The sequence below is a fragment of the Xyrauchen texanus genome, chromosome 18 (genome assembly GCF_025860055.1).
Source record: "Xyrauchen texanus isolate HMW12.3.18 chromosome 18, RBS_HiC_50CHRs, whole genome shotgun sequence".
NCBI lineage: Eukaryota > Metazoa > Chordata > Actinopteri > Cypriniformes > Catostomidae > Xyrauchen > Xyrauchen texanus.
The window spans coordinates 36,763,837-36,789,093 of NC_068293.1; the positions used below are offsets into that span (position 1 = coordinate 36,763,837).

Sequence of the window (25,257 nt, forward strand, 5' to 3'; positions counted from 1 at the left end):
GTGCTTAGTCCTATCCCACCATGCTCCCATATCAAAAACCATTTTCATATATCAATTTCATTTATACCTCATATGTAATCATTTGTTTATATAACAAGAAATGTTATGATACTTAGAACTGAAAGTATATTGGTAACAAGGTTCTAGGCTATACTTAAAATAAAGTTAATACATTAGGTATCATAGACTAACAATGAACAGCAGGGCCGTTTCTGAGCATATGGGGGCCCTAAGCGATATCACACTTTTTCTTTTGTTCACCCCCGACTTGTAGGTGCGCTTCATGATGACAAAAAGCCCACATCTAGTCACAACTCTCTCCTTGCAGTTACATTCTCCCTTCCCTCTCTGGCCACAAGGGGGCTCCCTATAGCTGTCTAATTGAGCCATAACAGCTGCCTGAGTCTTACAGCTTTTAGTATATTTAAAAATAAAAAAAAAATAGATAACGCCATGCTTTGCAGGGCTCCCTGGTGGCTCAGGTCAACCCCAAAACAACTGCTTATACTGCATATAGCTAGAAACAGCCCTGGTGAACTGTAATGTATTTTTACAGAATTTCCTGGTTAATGTTAATGTATAAAACATATACTATTTTTAGATCACTAGTTTGTAACTTTTTAAACATTTTCAATGTATTAATATATGTAGAAATTTAAAATAATGCCATAAAAGTATTGTTAATTGTTAGTTCTTGTTAACTGTTGCATTAACTGATGTTACTCTCTGTAAACTTATTGCAAAGTGTTTCCAGAATGTTATTACTACTTTTTTTTTCTTTCTAATTTGATATCAGTCATCAGTAAAGCTCATAAGTTTTTTTAACGGTTTCTGGCTTAATGGCTTATTTCTCTGTGGCAGACTCTGAGACTACAGAGGACGAAGCTGCTGAGCCACAAATACCCCTGGAAGGTAAAGAAGGAGCCCGAGGTTTTCAGGATGAGGCCCAACGAGTGCCTGCAGGTAACGGCACCTTCCATATGAATTACTATGTCTCCAGTCAGTGTACCTTTTATATATAGTCCTGTCTTAAGATATATATATCGCATTTACAATATTACAGAGCATCCTGTACCTAAATAACATTACTTCATAAATAGCAAAAAGTTGATGTCTCTGGTCTTCAGCTGCTGAATGACTAGTTCACACAAAATTCTGTCATTATCTGATCTCCCTCAAATTATTCCAAACCAGTAAGCTGATTTTATTTCTGTAAAACAGACTTTTCCATGCAAGTCATAGTGGCCTCGACTGTCAAGCTCCAAAAAGGACAAAAAAAAAACATTACTAAAGCACCATAACCGCAGTCCATGCAAGTCGTGCATTATATTCCCAGTGATATGAAGCCATTATGATAGAGCTTTTAAAATGATATCGTTAGTACGTGATGATTGTGATAATCTTGCCCTCTGCCAAAGCTCAAAGCTTTTGTCCGTTCCTCACTTAAAAATAAAAGCATACATGTTTGGAGTGATATGGAGATGGTAAATAATGAAAGAATTTTCATATTGGGGTGAATTATTCCTTTAAAAGAAACATTTAGTATTTGCCTCTTTTGATATTCTTCCTAAGTTTTTGAAAATGTTAGTGACAGTACAGCACAATGGTGAATGTCAAAGTTGACATCTAGGTGACATAAATAAATAATTTATCCTGCTTGTTAGTACTCTCAGTGGACTCATCATGCTATCACACATTGGGGTAGATCTCTAAACATTTCTCATCACAGTTCTGATTCAGACAAGTGCTTGGTGAAATGTAAACAAATAGATAATCACAGATGAGCATCTTTTTTGGGAAACACTCATCAACATGAAGCAAGCCGCAATTAAAATTATAAAATTTTGATTATGTGCATTTTATTTAATTTGCTTTAATGTATTACAGTAAATATTCCTGGTAAACGTGTGTTCTGCCTTGCTATACCATTAATTTCTATTTTTGTATGTGACAAAATATCTTGATAATATTCATGAAAGATTGTCTTCTACACAGAGAAAAAGCATAGATGTGTTTACAGAGACACATCTGAGGTCTGAATCTAGGTGCAGAATCTAGGCAATTTAGCTCTTAGATGTCAATATGTATGATGACAAAATCCTTCAAATCCCTTGGTGAAAGTGAGTAGGAGTGTATATGGGACACTTAGAGATTGGATGATTGATATTTCCATTTCTTTCATCATCAGGACAGGCAACCCCCCAAAAAATTGCTGAGTTATTTTAATTTGACATGTGATTTCAGCTCACAAATGAGAGGTGTGAAAGGAACATGCCCCATATATAAATATACATTTTGATCTCACCATTTAACATTGGAATTTATCTTGTTTACAATGCATCTTTCAACAAAGATAGATTTTATAGAAGCACGTTGCAAGTAATGGTGTTTGAATAAGATATTGCACTGAAAATTGCTTGTTTGTCATTAGCACAATTATGAATAATGCCCTTAGCTTCACAGTGCAAATGACACAGCTGTAAGAACCAAAGACTTTCTACAAAATGAAAGTCTAAAATGTCACAAACAAAGACATGGATTGTGTCAAAGATTTGGTGGAGCATGTAATCTCTGTATAGTGGCATAAGTGATTGATTTGATCTATTAGGGTGGGCGTAGAGGGGTGGGCGAAGGCCTATTGTCATTGATTTTTGATTGATGCTTCCCGACTGCAGTCTAATCCATTCAGACACTCTGTATCACAAGGCTCTATAGGCATCAGCTGGGACCTGCTGCAACACAGCTTGCAGCTGAATGGGATCACCTGGGCTTTGTTCTTCAAGACCTATGAATGCTTGCTCATGTATTCCACTTACAGTGTACACAATCCACTAGTGCTAGGCATAACAAACAGTATTTTGTCCTTTTTGAAATATATAAAGCTTCTTTGATTTGAAATTTTATGTATAGACCATTTCAAGGACTATTCGTCGGTTTAAGGAAGTTAAATTTTTGTCCCTTGAACATTTCCTGCTAGCTGTCTAACTCATTCAAAACAACAGTGGGATGTGCTTAATTCATTTAACATGATGAATGTAAATAATGTTACATAAAATGTCATTATTAAAATTGGGTCCATGTTGTGCTGTGGCTGGATGCTCCCTGAATGCCTGAAACTAACGGAAATTAAAATGTTTAAATCTTCGAAAAAGCAAGCACAAATGGACACATGAACAGCTGCAGTGAAGCGAGATGGCTGGGTACATGCAGTATTAAAAACTGTAGCACACATCTTATCACTGGTAGTTGAACAAAATTAATGCCAACTAATCGTAAGTTTGAGAGGTAGACTGCACTCCCATTATAGTGAATGAAGCTACGCAAGTCATTTACAATTAAATGTAGTCATTAGTCAGAAGATTTTATCCAAAACGACTTACAAATGAGGAACATAAAAAGCAATTTATCACACAAAATTCAACAACATCAGTTCTCAGAGTGGCTGGAATAGGGTAGAATCTGGTGCAGAAGAAAGACACAAGAAAAGTATTTTTTATAATTAAAAAAAAGAAATACTTACCTTTTCCACAGGTCATGCAGACAGCTTCATTGAAAGGCTTCATTGATTATAATAGGAGTGATGCAATATTCCCGAACCAGTACGGCTGAAAAGTGGATGGGCACCATTGCACTTCATGGGCATATTTAACATGTAATTGTGAGCGGTCATATGTTAAAGTTTAGTGTTTCTGACAAGGATTTTAGAAGAATCATTTTTGCAGCTTAGACTTGGGAGGACGTTTTAAGTTTGAGTTCTGTACGATACTGTTTAATCATAGTACAAGATCAAGAAAAATTCCTTATTTCCTACTGATATGACCTATTTAATATACATTTAAGCATTGCTCAATTACTTTGTACACAGTTAAAAGGATTTACATTTTAATTTATGCATTTTGCAGTAGCTTTTATCCAAAGCGACTTACAGTGCCAATCCCTTGGAGCAACCTGGAGTTAAGTGCCTTGCTCAAGGTCACAATGGTGGTGGCAGTGGGGATCAAACCGACAACCTTCTACTTACCAGTTCAGAGCTTTAGTCCATTACGCTACCACCACTCCATCATGTCTGGGATCATGTAGATGAGTTTGACTGGTGAACACTGGGAAGTTTTGTATCCTACCTGAAATTTAATTTCTTCTGTTATTTGTTACCATTTTGCTGTCCCACAGGTGAAAGAATGATGGATGTCACCCCAGATGCAAGCGATCACTGGGCTACCAGTGAAACCACAGTATTGGAGAAAGAAGCACTAACCCTGGGATCAAGAGCCCCAGGGCAGCAGACAGCCAGGCAAGCCAACAGCCGGGAGCCAACGGGCACCCAGATCAGGCACCTAGGGGTCGAGCCACTGATTCGAGCATCACGCGCCAATTTATCTCGACCAGTTTGGGGGTCCGAGGAAAGTGTGTCTTTAGCTAGCGATTACTATGGTAGCACGTTCAGTCTTTATAGAGGAAGGACTTTTTCTGTACCCCTTTAAGTAAACTTTCCCAAGCTAAAACCAACCGCAGTTAGCCACAGCCCACGATAAGCAGACCAAAACACAGATATAAAACGATCCCTCATCAATAGATAATCCAAAAAATCCACAGCCCCTGTCCCAACGTCACAAGACCCTCACTCTAACATGGTACCCCTTGTAAGTGCTAAGGAGGGGGTTAAGAGCTAGACACAGGCTGTATTTCATCCTCTCTCTCAGAATCTCAGCCGTGTGTTGTGGGGGCCCCATTAGGTAGCTTACATCACCACAGGAATGACAGAAGATACAGTGAGTGGGCTCTCTGCATTTGGATGAGGTTCAGCTCAACCATAAAGTGTGAGAGTTGTGTAAGGGCTGCCAAAAGCCTTAGAGTTATACATGACTCATTTGCTAGTCGAAGCACAGCAAATTGAGACAAGGAGGTCTTATAATTTAATGGACATTTACATATTTGTTCATTTTTTTTGGGAGACAAGTATAGAAATGACATTAAAACACCTTCAGTTGATGCTCATATTGTTTTCATCTAGCCATGTATATGTCAAAATATGTGAAATATTTTGATCTAAAGGAGTATAAATGCTTGCATTTAGCTTTCTGGACACAAATAAATAGCCTACGCATGAATATCTTTCATAAACTTTTTAAATCTTTTTAAAATTAGTTAGTTGGACAAGATAGTGAAGGAATAATAGCCAACAAGTGCCCAACATACATGCGAGCATGTTAAAAGTATCTTAGGTGGCACCTCAAGAAGTTGATTGAGAGAAAGCCCAGAGTGAGCCAAAGTGTAATCTAGACAAAGTTTAACTACTTTGAAGAAGCTAAAATATAAAATAGTTTTGATTGGTTTCATATTTTTTCGGTTGCTACCTAATTCCCATACTTCCATTTGTGTTATTTCATAGTTTAGATGACTGTACTGTTATTCTAAAATGTGTAAAATGGTAAAAAAAAACAAACAAAAAAACAAATTCAGTCTAAGCTAAATTGGTTGGCGTGATAAGCATGAATGTGTTTTATTTTAGGCAAAGAAATGAAGGTGACTGATTGTATCTTCTGTCTTATTCAACCCTCTGTAGCACACTTTTTCATCCATGTTTGAGCCAAGGTTGACTGTAACACTCTCAGAACCTAGTTCCCAACTCTTCAAAAGTCACATAAACTCTCCTTCAAATTTAAGTTTCATTGCTCTATTCTGACCCTACAGTTATAAATTTCACCCCACTTTGTTTACCCACTATGATCCATTAGTTTCTGTTTTCCATCCCCATTCTTTGGTTCAGCTTTCGATTTACTACTTATTTGCTTACATAAATGGTAGAAAAGAGATCTATTGCTAATAACAGGCTATTCCTGTTCAGATAACCTTAAAGAAAGTCATGGCTCTATCTATGGAGACATTGCTGGCGTGACTCAGGTATGACCTGGTCTTTAAAACTGCCAGTTTACAATCTGTCAGATCTGTGTTGCATCATGTACAAACTAAGATGCTGAGAGCACAATGACCTTTTGCGCAGGTCAATGTTTTTCATGAGCTGTTAAAGGGGTCTAATAATACAGTAGATTGTCTCAGGAAGTGCTGCTGTAGATTTCACTGTTATATCTGAGACAAAGCGTTTAACTCCTAACTGGTACTTGCTGTGTAAGCATTAGGTTATACATCGCTCATTGTAAACACATTATTTTTTAGTGTCACCAAAATATATCCACTGTATGCTTACCTTCTGGCATCATAAAAATAAATGTAATATGTCAGTTCAAAAATGTAGTTTGAAACTTATGTTTACCCTTTCAGTCAAAGAGCTATGAATTGCAGTCCACAATCTAGTATTAGACACATTCATTACAAAATGCAGGTTCATTCAAAATATGGAAGGTTAAGATAAATTTAACCTGAATTTAGTTCGGCAACTCTCTCATGCACCATTATTGCCCCTTTCATTGCTCATCTAGATTTATCTGTTTTTTCATTTAGTTTATACTTTCCTTTGACCCCCATTGTCCATATGCAAATTCTTTTAGTTTTCTACCCACACAGCAATTGATGCAAAATTGAAGCTGAACAGAAGTTTGCATTGAAATATGCTTGCATCACATTTTTGTGTTGGGTATCATCGACCCCTTTGGTTTCCCCCTGGTTTTTTGTGCATGTTGTTTTGGTGAACTGCACAGCATGAATCTTTGCATGTATGCACATACTGCCTTGACTGATAAGGATAAGAACTCTCAAAGAAAGTCTAAGAAAATCTGAAAAAATTAAAACTGTTATGATATTTTAATATAATGTCTCTTTTTTTTCCAAAGTCAAACTTTGGTATAATTTTAAATAAAGTGTAATTATCACTATAATGTGTTGAGTATTATTTCCTCAACTTAAGCCAAAAATTACATTAGAATGTATTTATGTGTAGATTATTTTGGAAATGATTTATCTTCCATAAGTAGTGAGCCATCTAGAACTGATGTTTGTTGATTTTGTCATTACTACCATCACACATTTCTAAGGATCATTCCTCTGTTGAACCAAATGTTTTACCATGTTTTCTTGCATGATTTTGAGGCACGTTTGCACATTGCAGTGCACTGGATGTTTAATACAAGATTAAGTTTGTCAAATTGCCTGTTGGGGAGGAAGCTCCTTTGGTTGGATTGAGAGTACTTCTAGCTGTATTAGCTCTGCTGGGTTCTCTTCTGTGTAAACAAGAGATATGTTTATGTTTTACAACTCTTATGACATTTTACAGTGTACAGCCATTTTTTAAAAGTCCCCATTAAACAGTATATTTGATGATTCAAAAAGTAATGTGCCTGAACTAATGCTTGTTGTAAAACCCTCACTTCGCAGCAGTGGCAATTGACTCTTAATATATGTGACTTATTCCTGTAGATATCAGTGATGTGTGGTGGTCTAGCCTAGTGATTTTGTAGAGATATAGGCTAGTAGGCGCAATTGAATTGGTTCGACTAGACTGCATATTTAGTTGTGTTGAGATAAACAACAAGATAAGTTACAAATTGTTTTTAGCAAGAAAATTATTTCCTAGCCTGTGAGACATGGTGTAATTTTACATTTAAATTTGGTCTTCACTGTCACCCCAAGCTTAATCAAAAACATTGTATTTATGTTTTGAACATCCCCTCACATTATTTATATTTTTGTATTTATCAACTGTAACAAATTAAAAGGTCTTATTAACAGAAGCTCATTTTGTCCTAATTTTAATTTACCTCTCTTTAAATTTAAAAATGTGTTGTTTCACAGCACTCATTTCTCCATCAGCTGCTAAATGTTTAAATAAAAAATGTAATTACTTCACTTAAATAAAGACATCTTAGAAGTCGACTCAAATGAACTCACACACACACAAGTACAAGGTCCCATTTAAGGTCCCACATCAGAGAAAATATAGCCACTCTGGCCCCTTTTGCCAAAGTCCTTATCCAGACTGTTGGGCTCCTCCCCTTGCATAGCCCCATACTCTAACATAAAATTTCCCTCAAACACCTTCTTTTAGGAGCCCATCTGAAGAAGTTTTGAGGAACCCCCCCCCTCAAGTCCTACCTCCCCCTTCCCCCAAAATAGGCCGTTCTACTGCCTCTCCTTTGCTCGGCCGCTCTGGTTCGGCCCCTGCAACACCCCTAGCCCCACGCAAGAAAGTTGTCGTGCCAACTGAATATCAAGACACAGTACCAGGAGAGTTTGAGGAGAAGAGTAAGCTACCCAAATCCTCAGGCATGTCTCAGAGTAGTGCTCAAGACTCTCGACCCCAGACCCCAGTCAGTGAATATTCCCGTAAGGAACTTACACCTCGACCCTCACCAAAATTGACAAGAGCTAGCTCCAAGATCTTTGAGAAGGTACGAGTCTTTGAAGAGCGCAGAAGAAGTATAGATAACCCAGAGGGATCCATATCTGGACGTTCTTGGGCTGGATTTAATAGAGCCTCGTCTGTTGACTCTGATGAGGGAGGGAGCCGTTTGGGAATCTCGAGGGAGAGCTCCAAAGAAGACCTCAGTGAGGCTCTAAAGGCAGACGCAGCCCAGAGAAGGTCTGTGTTCAGACAGCGGGCTGCTTCCCTGGAGGACAGACCCCGCTACTCTCAGAAGGTACAGGACATTGAAAACAAGTTCACAGAGGAGCTCCAGAGAATCAAAAAGCTTGTGGGTAGACCACATATGAAGAAGTCCTTCTCAACAGAGCAGCTCTCAACTTATTACAGGAGTAGGCAGCCTGAAAGGAAGCTAGAACCCATTCCACCTCAGGTTCTTCAAAAACTACAAGATCGAGAGCGTGCTCAGCTAGAGCAAGAAAGGAGAGAGAAGGAGCAAGTCAAAGAACATTCTCTGCCAAAATCACCATCTCGCAAGCGAAAAGACCAGCTGAAACCATTGGAAAAAGTTGAAAGTGATCACTCTGTCCCAACCACCAAGATGGTTAGCATGTCTCCTCCAGAAGCCATGTCACTCTCTGATTTACCTGGACAGAGATCTCCAAGGCTTGTTCGTGGCCCAAGCTCAAGCCCAAGCCGAGAGAGTCCTCGAAGGTCTCCAACTGTAGATTTTACTGCCAAGGCTGAAGAGCGCTCTCGAGGAAGAGCTGAATCTCCATCCAGAAATATCTTTGAGATGACATTACGCAAGGTGGAGCCAAGACCTGCAAGTCCACTGGTAAAGAGGGTTGTTCGTGTTCAGGAAGTTCCACAAGCAGAAGATGAGTTCATACATAGGAAAACACCAATAGAAGTCACGCTGAGAAAACTGGAAAGACGGCCTGAAAGTCCTCTGGTGCAGGGAGAAACTGTAGCTATTCAAGAAAGCCTAGTCCAAGCTCCCCTAAAACTTCCGAGATTGTCTTGGTCTTCCTTGTCTGAGGAGAAGATGGAGCTGGATGTGACTGCTCTGCCACCAGCGCTTAAGCTTACCATACCAAAAATAATTGTTGAAGAGGAGCCAATGGCGAGGGACACACCCACAGTTAAGAGTGATAAGTCTGTGAAAAGTGGCACTGGAAAAGAGGAAAAATCCCAGAGAAGCAGAGGAAGGGGGCGACGACAACGGCCCATGTCCCCGGAATTTGGTAAGAGAAGCAAAGAATATCAAGCAAATTCTTGGCCTTTGATTTATTAAGACAGAAGTTGAGAAATGTGGAGGCAAATGTGTTTTGTTTTGTTCTGTACCTCACATTCAAATAGGATTACATTTGATGATACCCTATTCTACTGACACTCATCTTTCAATAGGACAAATAATATCTGACATATCTCTTGTTACAGAATCATCAGATGACTCATATGTGTCTGCAGGAGAGGATCCGCTAGAGGCCCCTGTGTTTGAGTTTCCACTGCAGGACACTGTGGCTTCCACTGGAACAGAGGTGCTTTTAAAATGCATCATCAGTGGCACCCCTCTCCCGGAAGGTATGTTCTTTATTGTTGACATTAGAACTTTACACAGAACCTTTAACATCTTGTGTACCTGACTTAAAACTGCAATCTATTAACATTGCAGGATGCAGTAATTGTATTGCCACTTTTGATTCTAAATCATTTACTCAAAAAATGCAATCTGTAAAGGCTAAGCTTGTTATCCGACATTGTGCAACAATGCCTTTCACTGCATTCCAAAGTTCAAGTTTCGGGAACTCTCGCTTGTTAATATATTTATTGACCATATCCTGTTGCAAATATTCATTGCAAGTTAAGAAGTAATTTAGGGTAATTTAATAAGTTTTGAATTTAAGTAATTTAGTCCCTTTATGGGACTTTTGCTCATATGTTTAGACATCAATAATTGAAATTTTGTTTCTGGGGGAACAAAACAACAAAGCAATGTGTTTTTATATATATATATATATATATAGTTTCATGGAAGAGAGACAACACTGAGATCAAGAACAGCCCAACTCATGTGGTCAAAGTAGAGGGAGAGCGGCACTCTTTGCTCATCAAATGGACAAAGCCAAGTGATGCAGGGACATACTCAGTTACCGCTAACAATGAAGTGGGCAAAGCCTCCAGCAGTGCCACCCTATTCATCAAATCAGGTGAGTGAATCTAATTGTGTGTCCTTTTGTAAAGGACATTCACATTGACAGTGATTTAATTCACCAGTTACCATTCACTTTCACTGTATGGAGAAAAAAAAAATGCAATGAAATTGAATTGAATGGTGCCTGACACTATCATTCTGCCTAACATATCCTTTTGTATTTCACAGAAGAAAGTCAGGTTTTTTCTTTTGGTGATTTATTCCTTAAATAACTTCAGGCAGCATTTTGTTGCATATCGCTGTCAGTGTGAACATCCTTTTAGAGTGATAATCTATTGTCCTACCAGAAGAGAGCTATTAGAATAAAGCAAATCTCTCGTATTTTCGTTAGCCAGAAGTTGAAAATATAAATGTTTTGGGTAAATATTTCTGAGCAGCAAGGGTGAGCATATTGTGCATTTCCAGCCTCAGTTGAGGGGTGGGAGTTTGAAGGGTAACGTATGTGATTTTAGAGGAGTGAATTTAAAGCCTTCAGATATCTCAGTGGGATCAAAGGATGAGGGAGTGAGTCGTCAACGTGTGGCCCTGCAGGGAAGATGTTAGCTATCTTTGTATTGATGTTTTTATCACCATAAGGGCAAATTAGTCATTACATTACCCAAAACACTTTCGATTTTGCCTCACTATCACCTCTTGTTTGGTTTGACATTCCCTCTCTGTTTTTTTTTCTGTGCTTGTCTTTTTCTCTCCTTCGCTCCTGGAGATCTCCAGTTCTCCAACCACGGTTTCTCCTTGATAGTTACCATAGCAACCCAGAGGTTAAATTCAACATCATGAATTGTTTAAAGGATAGTTCACCTAAAAATGAAAATTCTCTCATCATCTACTCAACCTCATGCCATCTCAGACATGTATGACTTTCTTCTGCTGAACTCAAATGGAGATTTGTAGAAGAATATCTGAGCTCAGTAAGGCACTTACAATAGAAGTGAATAAGACCAGTCCAAAAACTCTCGAAGTATACACATTTTTTTTTTTTCAAAAGTATAGCCACAAGACATAAACATTATAAGTGTTAATAAGATTGTACTGTGATAAAATTAGTGGTTTCTAGCATTACAGCATTTGCCAGATTACAGGGTTTACCTGCGTTATGTCATTATTGCTGTGAAGTAGTAATTTTGGATATAACGTTTCACCGATATGGTTAGTAAGCAATTTTATGACACTAAAATCATCTTCACATGTATTACATCTTGTGGCTATACTTTTAAAAAGGCATGTATTTTAATGTCTATGCACTGGCCCCATTCACTTCCATTGTAAGTGCCTTTTTAGTGGTAATCAACATTATCTTACAAATGCTGTAAATTGAGTTTAACCGTTATTGAACCCAGAACATTCCTTTAATTGCAATATGGATGTTTCTTTTTGTTGTATTGTGTGTGTGTGTGCGTGCGTGTGTGTGCGTGCGTGTGTGTGCGTCGTGTGTGTGTGTGTACTGTGTATGTATGTGTAATAAGAGAAAAAGATACATTTCAGGTATTGGGCTGTTAATTAATTGAATCAGCAGTAGTGAAAAAATTGAGATGGGCAGACAAATTATTCAACATAAATATTCACTATTGAAAACCTGTTTAGAATTTTTTAATTTGATTTAATTTTGCATTATTTAATTTGCAATAGTACATGACATGGGTCTTGTGGTGTTGAATTTTTCTAGCAAATTTTGTATTGATTATTATTCAGACAATGTTATCTTTTTCTTTACCTATTACACCCATTATGCAGTATATGCTCCATTACAAAAATTGAGAATCAAATGAGGTTTGCAGAGATACCAAAGTTCATGTTCTAATATTGTCCTATGTTCACATTGGTTTCTGGTTATGGTTAGAAAGAGAAGGCTTTGCCTTATTAGGGCGGTGAATACCGGGTGTATTTTTAGCTCTCCTTCCTCCAAGAAACAATCTCTCAATAATCTCATAAATAGTGGGTCCTTCTATTATCTCACTGACAGTATGTTTTTAAAGCTTGCCGTTGAATGTTTTTGCCAAGTAGATCCATATTTTCCATAAAACACTGCAGCACATGTTGTTTCTGAGAATGCCAGGAATCCTTTTATTGACAGATGAAATACATGCACTTGAAATCATTTACTTTACAGTTCACTATACCATAGTAGGCTCACTGAGCTACAGTAAAGCAGAAGAGAAAGAGAGAGAGAGAGAGAGAGAGAGAGAGAGAGAGAGAGAGAGAGTGTGTAAGATGCATATAAATAGGATGGTTGCTATGAAGTATTTTATGGCTGTTCCTTTGACTTGAATGGAAAAAAGGGAGGATATCTGCATGTTTGTGCAGATGTGTATGTGAGAGGTTGTGTCTTATCGAAAGTGAGAGGCGCAGAGATAGAGAGAGAGAGAGAGATTCTCCACACCAGATTACCGTTTAAAATCTGGGGTCATTTATTAAGGTGCTGACATAAAGTATTTACACAAAAGTCAGGATTGGACATGCATTGGAGCCCTTGGTGTCGGCTTAGTACATGGCCAAGCTCTGGCTAAAGGTTCATGGCCAGGTAGGTTTGTGTTAAAATGTACGTTCAAGAATTTGCATGTTGGAATTTCCAAATGATGATACTATAATACATAATTTGACAAGCCTTCATTTTCCTTTTGTTTTAAAATGTCAACCTACACATAGATTACCTGTTTGTTAAGTAGTGTGCTGTTTTCTCTAGTTTGAATCACTTTCTTTGAGCTCTTGGTGTTCATGTAAATGTCATAGCTTTGAAATTAGAGTCACACTGAGTTCAGGGGAATTTAGATGCTGTAAGTAGTTGTAAGAAGAGACACTGTCTATTTTTTTCTCTTGGTACATACGTTGCACGCTGTGGCTTTAGGCCTCTCACGACAAATGGTTTCAAGAGTTTACACATGTACCTTTTTAAAGAATGAGAGTAAGTTCTCTGACTTATATTTGTATGTTCATTCTAAATCAACATCAGCCATTTTGGGGAGAATAGGTCCATGAATGCATCTCAAAGATCCAATCAAATAGGCTTAAGAGCGCAGTTTTCTTTCATGTGTTTACATATTTCCTATTGAATCAGGAAGTTGGGGCAGGAAATGCAGTTTTAGCTTTAGTCACAGCCATTAAACCATAATTTTTTACTTGCTATTGCTTGTCTCTGACAGGTGGTATTAGGGGAAGGGATGTTCTCATTCTAGAGAGCAGGTGATTGGACAAAAAGTTGTACATGTCCCTAAGAAGAGTCATCAGTATTTTTAGTCTGTATTTCCAGAAGAGAAAGACTGTCAAATTTAAATCTGCTAAAAGTGAATCCTAAAGTCCCAGGTATACTTTGGTTGACTGTGTTCTGGATCAGATCATGCCTGGTCGACTGTGTTGCTTTCCTGAGTGTACTCCATTGACCCTAAGGGAAGACGGACACGTTCGATGCATGCATACTATGACTGCTTTGTGATTGTATTTAGTAGAGTCAATGGTTGGTGCATGCGTCAATGATACACACAGATGATGACCACGGCTGAGAAAATCAGGGTGTTGAGTGTTCAGGCCACACGGACTGGCTGGTGACGAAATGTCCGCCACACATACTGTGCGTGGAGCCATTAGCAATGCTGACAACCGAAGTATACTCAGGCCTTAACCCTACCCGTGCCCCTACCCCTACTACTAAACCTACCCTACCTTAACCTCAGTAGCGTCAAATGTGAATCTTGTTAGAATTTTGCAGATCAACATGTACTGTAGTTACACAATAAAAATATTGTATTTTATGTGTTTTAATGTTGGTTAAAGACACCTAATGTAAAGTGGGACCAATTATTTTAGTACTTTCAGAGGGTCATAACAGTTACAGTGCTGTGTGGTCCAAGCAAATAATTTATTGTTGCGCAGAAGCCAATTTGGGTCCAATTTGGCATTTCTGTTTTATAAGTCATGAAATTTGTAAAATCACAAACTCTAAATTGCACAGAAAATATTTTAAAACAAATGTACTATACAGTTAGGTTCTCTTCTGAGTATATCCTCTTCATACCCCATTTTGGTGATGCTTTTTGAAGGCAATCTGTTCCTAATGCTGGTGTTCACAATGTCATTGGACTTTTCTGAGATTTGATTTGGGATTACAGTGCTCATTCTTGTCTGGGATGCCAGTTTGTATTCACGCCATATCTCTCACCCCTCACCTCTTTAATCCATTTCTCTACTGTTTCTAAAATGAGTAGAAGTGAAAAGTAAATAAATAAATATGCTGAGACGAATGGTGATTATATTTGGTGATATGCTCCTGTAGCCTAGATGGTGGAGCAAGTTGCTGGCATTGCCAAGGTCATAGTTTCCATTCCCACCCAAACTGATCAAATGTATACCTTTATAAAAGCGTCTGCCATAAAAGCATAAAAGTGATGTATACTATATTTTCTACAAGTTTGCCCAAGTGCGTAGATGTAAATTTACAAATTTGGACGTATTGCTTTTAAAATGCATTCCAATCCCATTGTTGTTTCTCTCAGAGCCCAATCAGGACCAGCGCAGGAGTCTCGGTGTGCCCATGGACGTCAGCAGTCCAATCACATCTGACGAGGAGTACCTCAGTCCTCTCGAGGAAGGAATGGATTTTTCCTCTTACAGGGGCCCTGAACCGAGGAAGATCGTGGACACACGATTCAAGGAGCCTCCAGCCTTTCAGGTGTCTGAGAATGGGACAGAGTTGCTAAAGGGGTCATATCATAAGGAATGAAATTGAGATAAGAGAGTTAATTATACTTAATATACTGTTATTTTAGAACTCAGAACTCAAAACTCCCTCTGAAGTGAAAAAAGAGAGTGCTGTATCTAATTTTGCATGTCAAGAGTGCATTTACATAGAAAGCAAATTTTTGTTTATTTAATTATTTTATTAAGTTAGAATAAGGGTGGAAAATGGGCATCAAATTCTAATCTAAATTATATGTTTTTGGGCTAAAGAAAAAGCTTTACTAACAACATAAGAGGACCTCAAGGGGAAAAAATAAATAATAAAAAATGTATGATATGACACATTAAATACGAGATCAAAATAGATAATTGTCAGCACATTGGTATTTGATATTTTTAGTTTCCATAATCTGTTCAAAACAAACAAACAAACAAACAGGTCTCTGTGTGTTTACCAATTTAACAGGCTGTTCTTGGGGACCAAACAGTTATAGAGGGTCAAGAGGTGACCATGTCTGTTCGAGCGATTGGACAGCCTAAACCCATGCTTTATTGGTACATTTCAGAATCTTTAAATCATCCAATCTAAATACCTTTATTGATTTCTCATGTTCTCATATGACCTTTTTTGAATAATCTTAATTCGTTTTTACTGTAGATTAGACTATTCATAGTATAGATTAATACAATATTTATTCATTCATTAATAGATGTGTGTGGTATTTACTGTGGTATTTAATTCTTCTTATTTTTATCATTTAAATGTCATTACTTATTTCCCTGTATATCAGGCTGAGAGACAGAGTGACCATTAAAACCGGTGCACGACATATCATCCAAGAGACAGAAGAGGGCAAATTTGAGATGATAATAAAATTTGCACAGAAGTCAGACACTGGTGTTTACACCTGCAAGATAATCAACGAGTATGGAACGAAACAGTGTGAGGGCAAACTGGAGGTGAAAGGTAAGGGATTCAGTTAGTTGTGCAGGGTTTGTGTTCATGGGGAATATATATATATATAAGTAATATATACTGTAAGTAAGCCATTCATAGCTTGATTTTCCTGAGAAAACACTCTGGCTCTGTGATGATATCAAAACATTGCTCTGTTTGGTTGAGGATCCCAACCAGCCTAACATAGCAATATTGTCTCAACCAATGGTGTGAGTTTGGGGCATGACTTACCATACTGAGCACATGGCAGATGGGGGGAGTGTTGGGGAAATCAAGTCTGTTCCACAAAAATTACACGCTTCATTTTAAGTATATTTCTGAAACTAATGACTCGAAGGGACAAAACGAGAAACCCACTAAATAAAAGACAAACTGCATTGTTATTCAGAATATAAACTTTATTTTTATCATCATCCTTGCATATACTGTACAATGAATATGACTTATGCAGCATTTCAGTTTTGTGTTTGTCTGTGTGGGAATGTATTGGAATACACAATGTGAGGTTTATCGTGATTGTCTTGGCCAATTATATGTGAATCCATTATCTCTGCATTTGTAGAATTTTGTTCACGATTGTGAGCATAATAATACAGATATTTTAAATCAGTTTTCCTTTAAAGATGAATGGCACAATGAAGATCACAATAGAGCCCAAGGCTTTGCATGAACTACAGGTATTAGAATATTTATATTCATGTTATGTACATACATTTGCTGTAGGCAAACAAATGAGATACATTGCCCAAGAGCCAATATTTCAAAGGTCACTAAGTTTTAAAAGTTCAAATCAGTAATTCTGGGTATAATTTTGAGCTGAGCTGTGTATGGATTAAGCTGACAGACAGTGAAGTAGCTTGCTGTGCTGTACAATGCAAGCCATTAGCTGACTGTTTCTCAAATCTGTCACAGATTAAGCACTTACAAAGACTTCAAGCCCATTGAACCTCTTTGCAATTCTCATATTGATCTTTTCTCTTCACCACTCTTGATTGGTTCATCTGTATTTTTTATTTCAGCTCGTCCAGTAGAACCAGGCCTCACCGTCATTCGACCAGTGAGGGATATTATGGTGAAGGCTGGTGAGACAGCCTTTTTTGAGTGTCATGTGATCGGCCCACAGGACACTGATGTTGATTGGCTGTCAGATGGGAAACTCATCCAACCAGCTCTTTTGAATTGTAAAATGCACTTTGACGGGAAAAGATGCAGGCTTCTGCTTAACTCTGTACATGAGGATGATAGTGGAATGTACACCTGCAAACTGAGCACAGCTAAAGGTGAGAAGACGAGAAATCACTTTCACAGATGAGAAGGTGGAAAATAGTAATTAAAAGCTAAATTATCACATTAATGATGCAAAAACGTTACTAACTTTATAAGTGGACCTCAAGAATGCAATGACAAATATGTATGATATGACTCCTTTTAAAGGTTCCATGACAAGGGACCTTGTTAAACGGTTTTTTCCTTTTTCCATTACATCATATATAGAGGAACTGACCTCCAGTGCCAAACTAAAGGTAATAGCATCCAAAGAGCCCCTCTTCACTCGTAAACTGGATGTTCTGGAAGTGATAGAGGGTCGCAATGCTCGATTTGACTGCAAGGTCAGCGGGACGCCGCCGCCTCAGGTCATCTGGAGCCACTTTGGTATGAGTCTAATTCCCTTGAGTACCTCCCAGTGTCAGCCTTGTAAAGTAACATCAGGAAGATGAAGTGCATCAAGAAGGTTGGCTCATCTGTGTGTCATGTCTCCAACAGATCATCCGCTGGAGGAGAGCGAAGACATTCGGATCTTGAAAGAAGGAGGGCGGCACTCGATAATTATCTCTCATGTTAGTAATGAAGATGAGGGTCTCTACACGGTTGTTGCGCGGAATGCATATGGACAGGACGAGTGTGCTGCAGAGCTGTATGTGCAGGAACCCAGGCCGGCAATATCCTCTCAAATGTACGAACCTTGACATATTAATCTAACTGAATAGTTCACCCTAACATTTTTAATTGTCTTATTATTTACTCAAAGAGATAGTAGAAGAATGTCTCTGTTGGTCCATTCAATGAAGCTCCAAAAATCACATAAATGTAGCATAATTTTTATCCATACAACTCCAGTGGTTTGATCCATGTCTTCTGAGGCAATATATGGTAGGTGTGGGTGAGAAACATTTCAATATGTAAGTATTTTTTATATATTAAATATGCTCTAAATTTTCCTCCCTGCCCAGTAGGTGGCGATATGCCTGTAGAATGTGAATTGCCAAAAACAAAAGAAGAATGTGAAAGTTAAAGTGGAGATTTATGGTAAAAATGTACATACAAATGTGTTTGTTTCTCACCCACACCATATCATATTGCTTCTGAAGACATGGATTAAACCACTGGAGTTGTGCGTATTACTTTTATGCTGTCTTTATGTGCTTTTTGAACCTTCAAAGTTCTTTCCACCATTCACATGCATTGAATGGACCTGCAGAGCTGAGATATTCTTCCTAAAATCTTCGTTTGTGTTCTGAAGAAGAAAGTCATACACATCTGGGATGGCAAATTATGAGAGAATTTTCATTTTTGGGTGAACAATACCTTTATACTTATAAAATAAAAAAAATACTTTATAAAATAGATAATCATGTTTGGAACAAAATGAGGGTGAGTAAATAATGACAAAATCTTAACTTTTGGGTAAACAATTCATTTGATCAAAGCACTAAAACCACTGAAATCATTGCATAGTGTTATTTTGTGATGGTCTTGATGTCTACCTAGGGCAAAGCTGGAAAAAATGCCCTCCATTCCTGAGGAACCAGAAGTGCCTGAGAACGAGATGGAACGCTTCACCATGCCTGATTTTGTCAAGCCGCTCTATGATCTCGATGTGGTAGAGGGCAGAGAGGCTGTGCTCAGGTGCAAAGTGGCTGGCCTGCCGTACCCAACCATCATCTGGTTTCATAATGGCAAGAGGATTGAGAGCACAGAAGACAGGAAAATGACACAATGTAAGCTGATGCCATAATTCAGTTCTCTTTTGACAGTGTAAGCTACTGAGCCCTCCAGAAAGTGTTAATACCTGTCAAATTAAGTGTTGTTGTTATGATGACTATCTGGTTTCTCTTTGTTGTCTTTTCTGCAGTCAGAGATATTCACAGTCTGGTTGTCCGCTCTGTGTGTCACGCCCACGGTGGAGTCTACAAGTGTGTTATATCTAACAAGGTTGGCAAGGCCACCTGCTATGCCCATCTGTATGTGACAGGTGAGTTTAAATCTCAGTGGCTGTCACAGGCAAATGTAAAAAAAAAAAAAAAGGATTCAAGCAATTCATAAAAAATACTGTATACATTTACAATCTCATGAATATATATATATATATAAATATATAATATAATTATTATTATTGTCCTAAATTTGTAAGCATATACACTGTAAAAAACATACAGAGTTTGCTCTTATGGAAAGAAATTGGTACTTAAATTCACCAAAGTGGCATTCAACTGATCACAAAAGATGTGATCAGATATGCGTGGGAATCTCGGCCATAGATGTGGCCGTCTTATCTTGTCTTGTCAAGGGCACTTCTCTCGATCAGTGTAGCAGATCCCACAAAAGCTCAATGGGATTAAGATCCATAACACTCTTTTCCAATTATCTGTTGTCCAGTGTTTGTATTTCTTTGCCCACTCTAACCTGATCCCCACAGCCACCATCATTGTGTCCAGGTTGCTCCAGGGGGATTGTCTCTGAAATAAGTGCACTGTAAGTCACTTTGGATAAAAGCGTCTATTTCTCAAACTAGAGACTCTGATGTACTTATCCTCTTGTTTAGTGCACAACTTTGAGTGAAATGTTCAGTTTTTTGGCAGTTTCAAGAATTGTATAGCCTTCATTCCTCAAAACAATGATTGACTGACGAGTTTCTAGAGAAAGCTGTTTGTTTTTTGCCATGTTTGACCTAATATTGACCTTAAGACATGCCAGTCTATTGCATACTGTGGCAAATAAAAAAAAAAACACAAAGACAATGTTGAGCTTCATTTAACAAACCAAATAGCTATAAATTGTGTTTGACATAATGGCAACTGATATTCTACAACCAAATAAAAAAATGTTAGATTTGATCAAAAATAGTTTTTTTCTTTTTTTTTTGCTGTTTTTTATATCATATGTCCTGAATATACTTTGTGATCAGTTGAATGCCACTTTGGTGAATTAAAGTACCAATTTCCTTCCGAAACAGCAAAATCTGTGCATTATTCCAAACCTTTGGCTGCCAGTGTAATTCTGATTCTGTTTGCTCTATCTCCCAGCAAAAAGTCTTATTTCATTCCACTAAATGGTAGCAAGTACTAGGAAAAAGACTTTTTCGTCTGTCACCTTCCATCACAATATACAGATCTGAAATGCACTGTAGGTGTCGCTCTAACATTGCTGAGCACTTGCACCATAGACATCGTTTCATCGAATATCTATTTTTAATTGTTATCATTTACTCACCCTCATGTTGTTCCATACCCATTTGACAATTTTCTTCTATGCAACACAAAAACAGATGTTAGGCATAATGTTTGGGACTGACAGCCTTACTCACGAATTGCTTTAAATTTAAGTGAATGATGACTGAGACTAATATACTGCCTTACATCTCTTTTTGTGTTCCATGGAATAAAGTCTTATGGGTTTGGAACAATATGAGGGTGAGTAAATGATGACAACATTTCAATTTTTGGGTGAACTATCCCTTTTAAATGATTATTTAGGATTGTATAGGATTGTGTATAAGTATTCATGAGAATTGGTGCAAAACTTTTCTGGCACCAAAAACATTATTTTATTACTCTTTTATTGTTTTAGACATACTTCCTGACCCACCCGATGGGGCCCCAGTCATTGAGTCCATCACTGGCAAGACTATCACGCTAAGATGGAAGAAACCTAAAAGACTGGACCAATCCATTGGTATAAATTGTGCATTTTTACTATATTTACAAAATTCATTTAGAAACTGTTCTCACTAGCCTTTTCACATTTAAATGTTTGAATTTCCCCAATGGAAAATGGTTTATTGCTTAGAAGCTATATTTAAGTGTAATTTTTGTCTCAGATATTTGTTTAACTTTTTCTCAGGAGAAATAATAAACAGACATAAATTATGACACATAGAAATAGCATAGAGCTATACAATTGATGTGGATTACATAGCTCAGAGATATTAAGGAGGTGCAAGTGGCACCTCATGATGTTGGTTAAGAGAATGCCCAGTGTGTGCAGAGCTATAATCTAGGCATAGGATGGGTACTTTGGAGATCCTAAAATCTAAAATAGTTGGTTCATAACATATGGTAATTGTCAGACTTGCATTTTTGTTATTTCATAGTTTTGATGACTTAATATTATTCTAAAATAATACAAATAAAATAATGTGGTTTATTTCATAATTCCAGATCCTAGCACCCTGATGTATGCTGTTCAGCAGCAGGCCCTGGGGTCAATCCAGTGGACTATTATCGCCTCTTGCCTGAATCAGACCACCTATACCATCAGCAGTTTGTCTAAAGGAGTTCGCTACACCTTTAGGGTGCTATCTATAACCAGTAAGGCCTTTAGCAAGCCATCGGACGCCACCGATCCAGTGCAGCTGCTAGATAGAGGTATGCCACAGCAGACAAGGACAGCCACAGGCAGGTGGGTCAATGAGATGTATGAGGTACTGCAGGACACTGGCTTTTATCTCTCTGTCTCCAGGCCCATACCTCCAGGAGGCTCCTGTAATCACTGATAAGCCGGACATTGTGTATATGGTGGAGAAGCTGCCCTTAAGCATTACGGTCACTCTTAACCATGTTAATGCATCGGTCACCTGGAAGAGGTATTTTGTAATTTGATTGCATTGAATCATCATTGACATGTTACTTTTATATTGTTCCAAATGTTGTTTTTTTCATAACATTTTTGACCATTCACATACTGACAGAATCAGCGATAATCTCTCTTTCTTAAAGGGCCGTTATACCGGTCTCTGTAATTAATGGTAAATAATGATTTTTTTGTGTTTGCATTGTGTCGTTATTGTGATTGTGTTTTCAGAGGGGGCGTGGCATTGTCTAACAGACCGGGCCTGTATGAGGTGAGCATGCCCGATGATGACCAGCACACACTGAGGCTGTGTAAAGTGAAGAACGGTGATGCTGGTCAGCTCATCTGCATCGCCAGCAACCAGTTTGGCAGTGACTCCTGTATCCTAACCCTGGAAATGGCAGGTGCATTGCAGATGCAGTTTTTAGAATCTGAATTGCTGTTTCAGTATTTGTGTTATAGCACAAAACAAGTGTATCTCATCGATCGATTTATCCGGCTCTAGTGCCTCCAGCTTTTGAGACTATCATGGAAGACCTGGATGTGAACGTGGGAGAGACTCCTCGCTTTGCAGTGGTGGTTGAAGGAAAACCTATCCCAGACATCCTTTGGTACAAGGTGTGTCTTTGCTGCAGTATTTCTACCATTTATTTCTATTGTTTTACTGGTTTTATTTTTCCCTGACTCTCCTGATTAATCACGATTAATCACATTTAATCGCATATACAAATATTTGCTGAGAAAGACCCTCATAAAACAATAATTCAATATATATTGATGAAATAATTATACATAGTTATCTTTAAATATTTAACAATTTTATATATCTCTCAGGTGCATCGCATCATAAACATAACATTTTTAGGTCACTGTTTCAAGTTAAATATAGTTTAATACTTAGAACACATCTTGAGATCTCTTAGTTCGGATTTGTGCTCCATCAAGTGTTTTGAACGCAAGAACATAAAGCATGTTTGTGTTGTGCTGCTGCTGAAGGTTGTTTTCTTCACTGTATAAACTGCGTGTTGCCCATTCAGCTGAAGTTTCACTTACTGCCCTCTGGAGTAAACAGGTGGTACTTCAAGCTTGCATTTCTCAGGAATCTTCCATATTACAGACATTGCAATTAATTGCGCAATGAATTAACGCGTTAAATCGACAGCCCTAGTTTTTATTAAAAAAAATCATTTTAAAGATCTTTTTCATTGAATTAATTTTGTTTACTGAAGATAATTTTCCTTATATCTTTTTAGATAATAGAGTTCATCATACTATCAAAACATTGTAACTTTGAGATCTCAAAACCTCCCTAGTTCAAAAGACCATTCATTGAAACTGAGCTGCAAAAATGACTTTTTATGTACTTTTAAGCATTGAACATCTATGAACAGAATATATAAAAAAGTGATACTGATTGCAGGTGCAATATACTGTTTAATAACTCAGCATAAAATAAAATTTGTTAGCATTTACTCACCCTCCTCGATCCAAACAAGTATGATATTTTTCATCCGTAAAACACCAGATTGAGGGATGAATAGATTGTGACTGTAAAGCTCCGGAAGCACATTAAAGCACTATAAAAGTTCATATGTGCTCTGCATTTCAAGTCTACTGAAGCCGTTCGATACCGTTGTATGAAGAACAGACCAAAATGTAACTGTTACTTCACTGAAATCTTCCTCTCCACCCATTCAAATCTGCCGCGCACTTGAGAACATCATTGCATATGTTTACAATATACAGTATTAGTGCAGCTCAGTGAGCACACCTGACACCATATAAAAGGAGAAAAGGTTAAGGAAAAGAATTTGTGTGCATTGGTTCTTCCGTTCTTCCTTCATCGTGGCAAATTTGTTATGAAAGTAAAGGTGATTTGAGAAGAGGGCAGTCTTCCGTGCCCCCTTTACAATACCTCTGCACCCCCCTTAAAGGGCGTGCACCACACTTTGAGAACCTGTGATCATACTTTAATCAATATCTTAAGTCAGGAAATGTAAATCCCCTCTCCTACCTGATGAGCTCTCACTAACTCCCTGTCTGATATTTCCTTTACCCATATAACTTCCCAGGGAGCCTGTCAATAATTCTAATTTATTTCATTCCTCACTGCCCTGTTTCCTCAAACCCACAAAAATGCATTTTACATTCAAAGCCCAACACTGAGACGGCTGCTTACTCGATCTTTGCGCTTGTTTTGCTTTGATTTTCAGGGTGACATCCTGCTGTCAGAAAGCAGCCATTTCACATTTGTGTATGATGACAATGAATGTTCTCTAGTGGTGCTGAACACTCAGCCTGATGACTCGGGAGTATACACCTGTACTGCTAAGAATCTGGCTGGCTCCGTGTCCTGCAAGGCTGAGCTTACTGTTCACACCAGTAAGCACTTTTTATAGTACAATCAAGAGTGTTTATTATTTGTGTATATTTCTAAGTATGTTGATGCAACACAGTGTTCAATCTAGGTGCAATGCAACCAAGAAACAAGTGATGAATCCAGGGCCATCACTTAAAGGGTTAGTTCACCTAAAAATGGAAATTCTCTCATCATTTACTCACCCGCATGCCATTCCAGATGTGTATGACTTTCTTTTTTTAGCAGAACACATATAAAGATTTTGAGAAGAATATCTCATTTCTGTTGGTCCATACAATAAAAGTGTATGGTGATAAGGCCTTTGAAGGTTAAACACTTACATAAAGGAAACATTAAAGTAATCCATACGACTCCAGTAGATAAATCCATGTCTTCTGGAGTGATATGACAGTGGGTGACAAACAGATCAAAGTCATTTTTTTTTTACTCCAAATCTCCACTTTCACTTTCACATTTGAATGTCACAGGGGTGCCTGTTTAGTTTCACTTTCACATCTGAAAATGATAGTGGAGATTTAGAGTAAAAAATGACTTAAATATTGTTCTGTTTCTCACCCAAACTCATCATATCACTTCTCAAGATATGGATTTAACCACTGGAGTCTTAAGGATTACTTTTATGTTTCCTTTATGTGATTTTTGGAGCTACTAAGGTCTGATCACTATTCACTTGTGTTGTGAGGACCAACAGAGCAGAACTATTCTTCTAGAAATCTTTGTTTGTTTTCTTCAGAAGAAAGTAAGTCATACACATCTGGGATGGCATTAGGGTGAGTAAATGATGAGAGAATTTTCATTTTTGGGTGAAATATCCCAATAAATTCATGGAGCACAATGAATTTCTAAAACAATGAGTATACAAAATCATT

General features: G+C 37.8%; 1 protein-coding gene across 1 annotated transcript in view; it reads left to right on the forward strand.

Annotated features, from left to right (window-relative positions):
- The window catches only part of LOC127658839 (striated muscle preferentially expressed protein kinase-like), a 102,109-nt gene that overhangs the window by 46,291 nt on the left and 30,561 nt on the right, over window positions 1-25,257 (forward strand). The window contains exons 2-21 of the mRNA XM_052148370.1: window positions 862-963; window positions 4,171-4,469; window positions 7,372-7,382; window positions 8,000-9,561; window positions 9,758-9,901; window positions 10,345-10,527; window positions 15,017-15,192; window positions 15,667-15,755; window positions 15,992-16,167; window positions 17,178-17,438; window positions 17,653-17,811; window positions 17,923-18,112; window positions 18,928-19,157; window positions 19,292-19,411; window positions 21,007-21,111; window positions 21,597-21,803; window positions 21,898-22,021; window positions 22,240-22,412; window positions 22,514-22,626; window positions 24,222-24,390. Coding sequence (XP_052004330.1) covers window positions 862-963; window positions 4,171-4,469; window positions 7,372-7,382; window positions 8,000-9,561; window positions 9,758-9,901; window positions 10,345-10,527; window positions 15,017-15,192; window positions 15,667-15,755; window positions 15,992-16,167; window positions 17,178-17,438; window positions 17,653-17,811; window positions 17,923-18,112; window positions 18,928-19,157; window positions 19,292-19,411; window positions 21,007-21,111; window positions 21,597-21,803; window positions 21,898-22,021; window positions 22,240-22,412; window positions 22,514-22,626; window positions 24,222-24,390 — 4,593 coding nt within the window. The remainder of the gene's footprint in view (window positions 1-861; window positions 964-4,170; window positions 4,470-7,371; window positions 7,383-7,999; window positions 9,562-9,757; window positions 9,902-10,344; window positions 10,528-15,016; window positions 15,193-15,666; window positions 15,756-15,991; window positions 16,168-17,177; window positions 17,439-17,652; window positions 17,812-17,922; window positions 18,113-18,927; window positions 19,158-19,291; window positions 19,412-21,006; window positions 21,112-21,596; window positions 21,804-21,897; window positions 22,022-22,239; window positions 22,413-22,513; window positions 22,627-24,221; window positions 24,391-25,257) is intronic.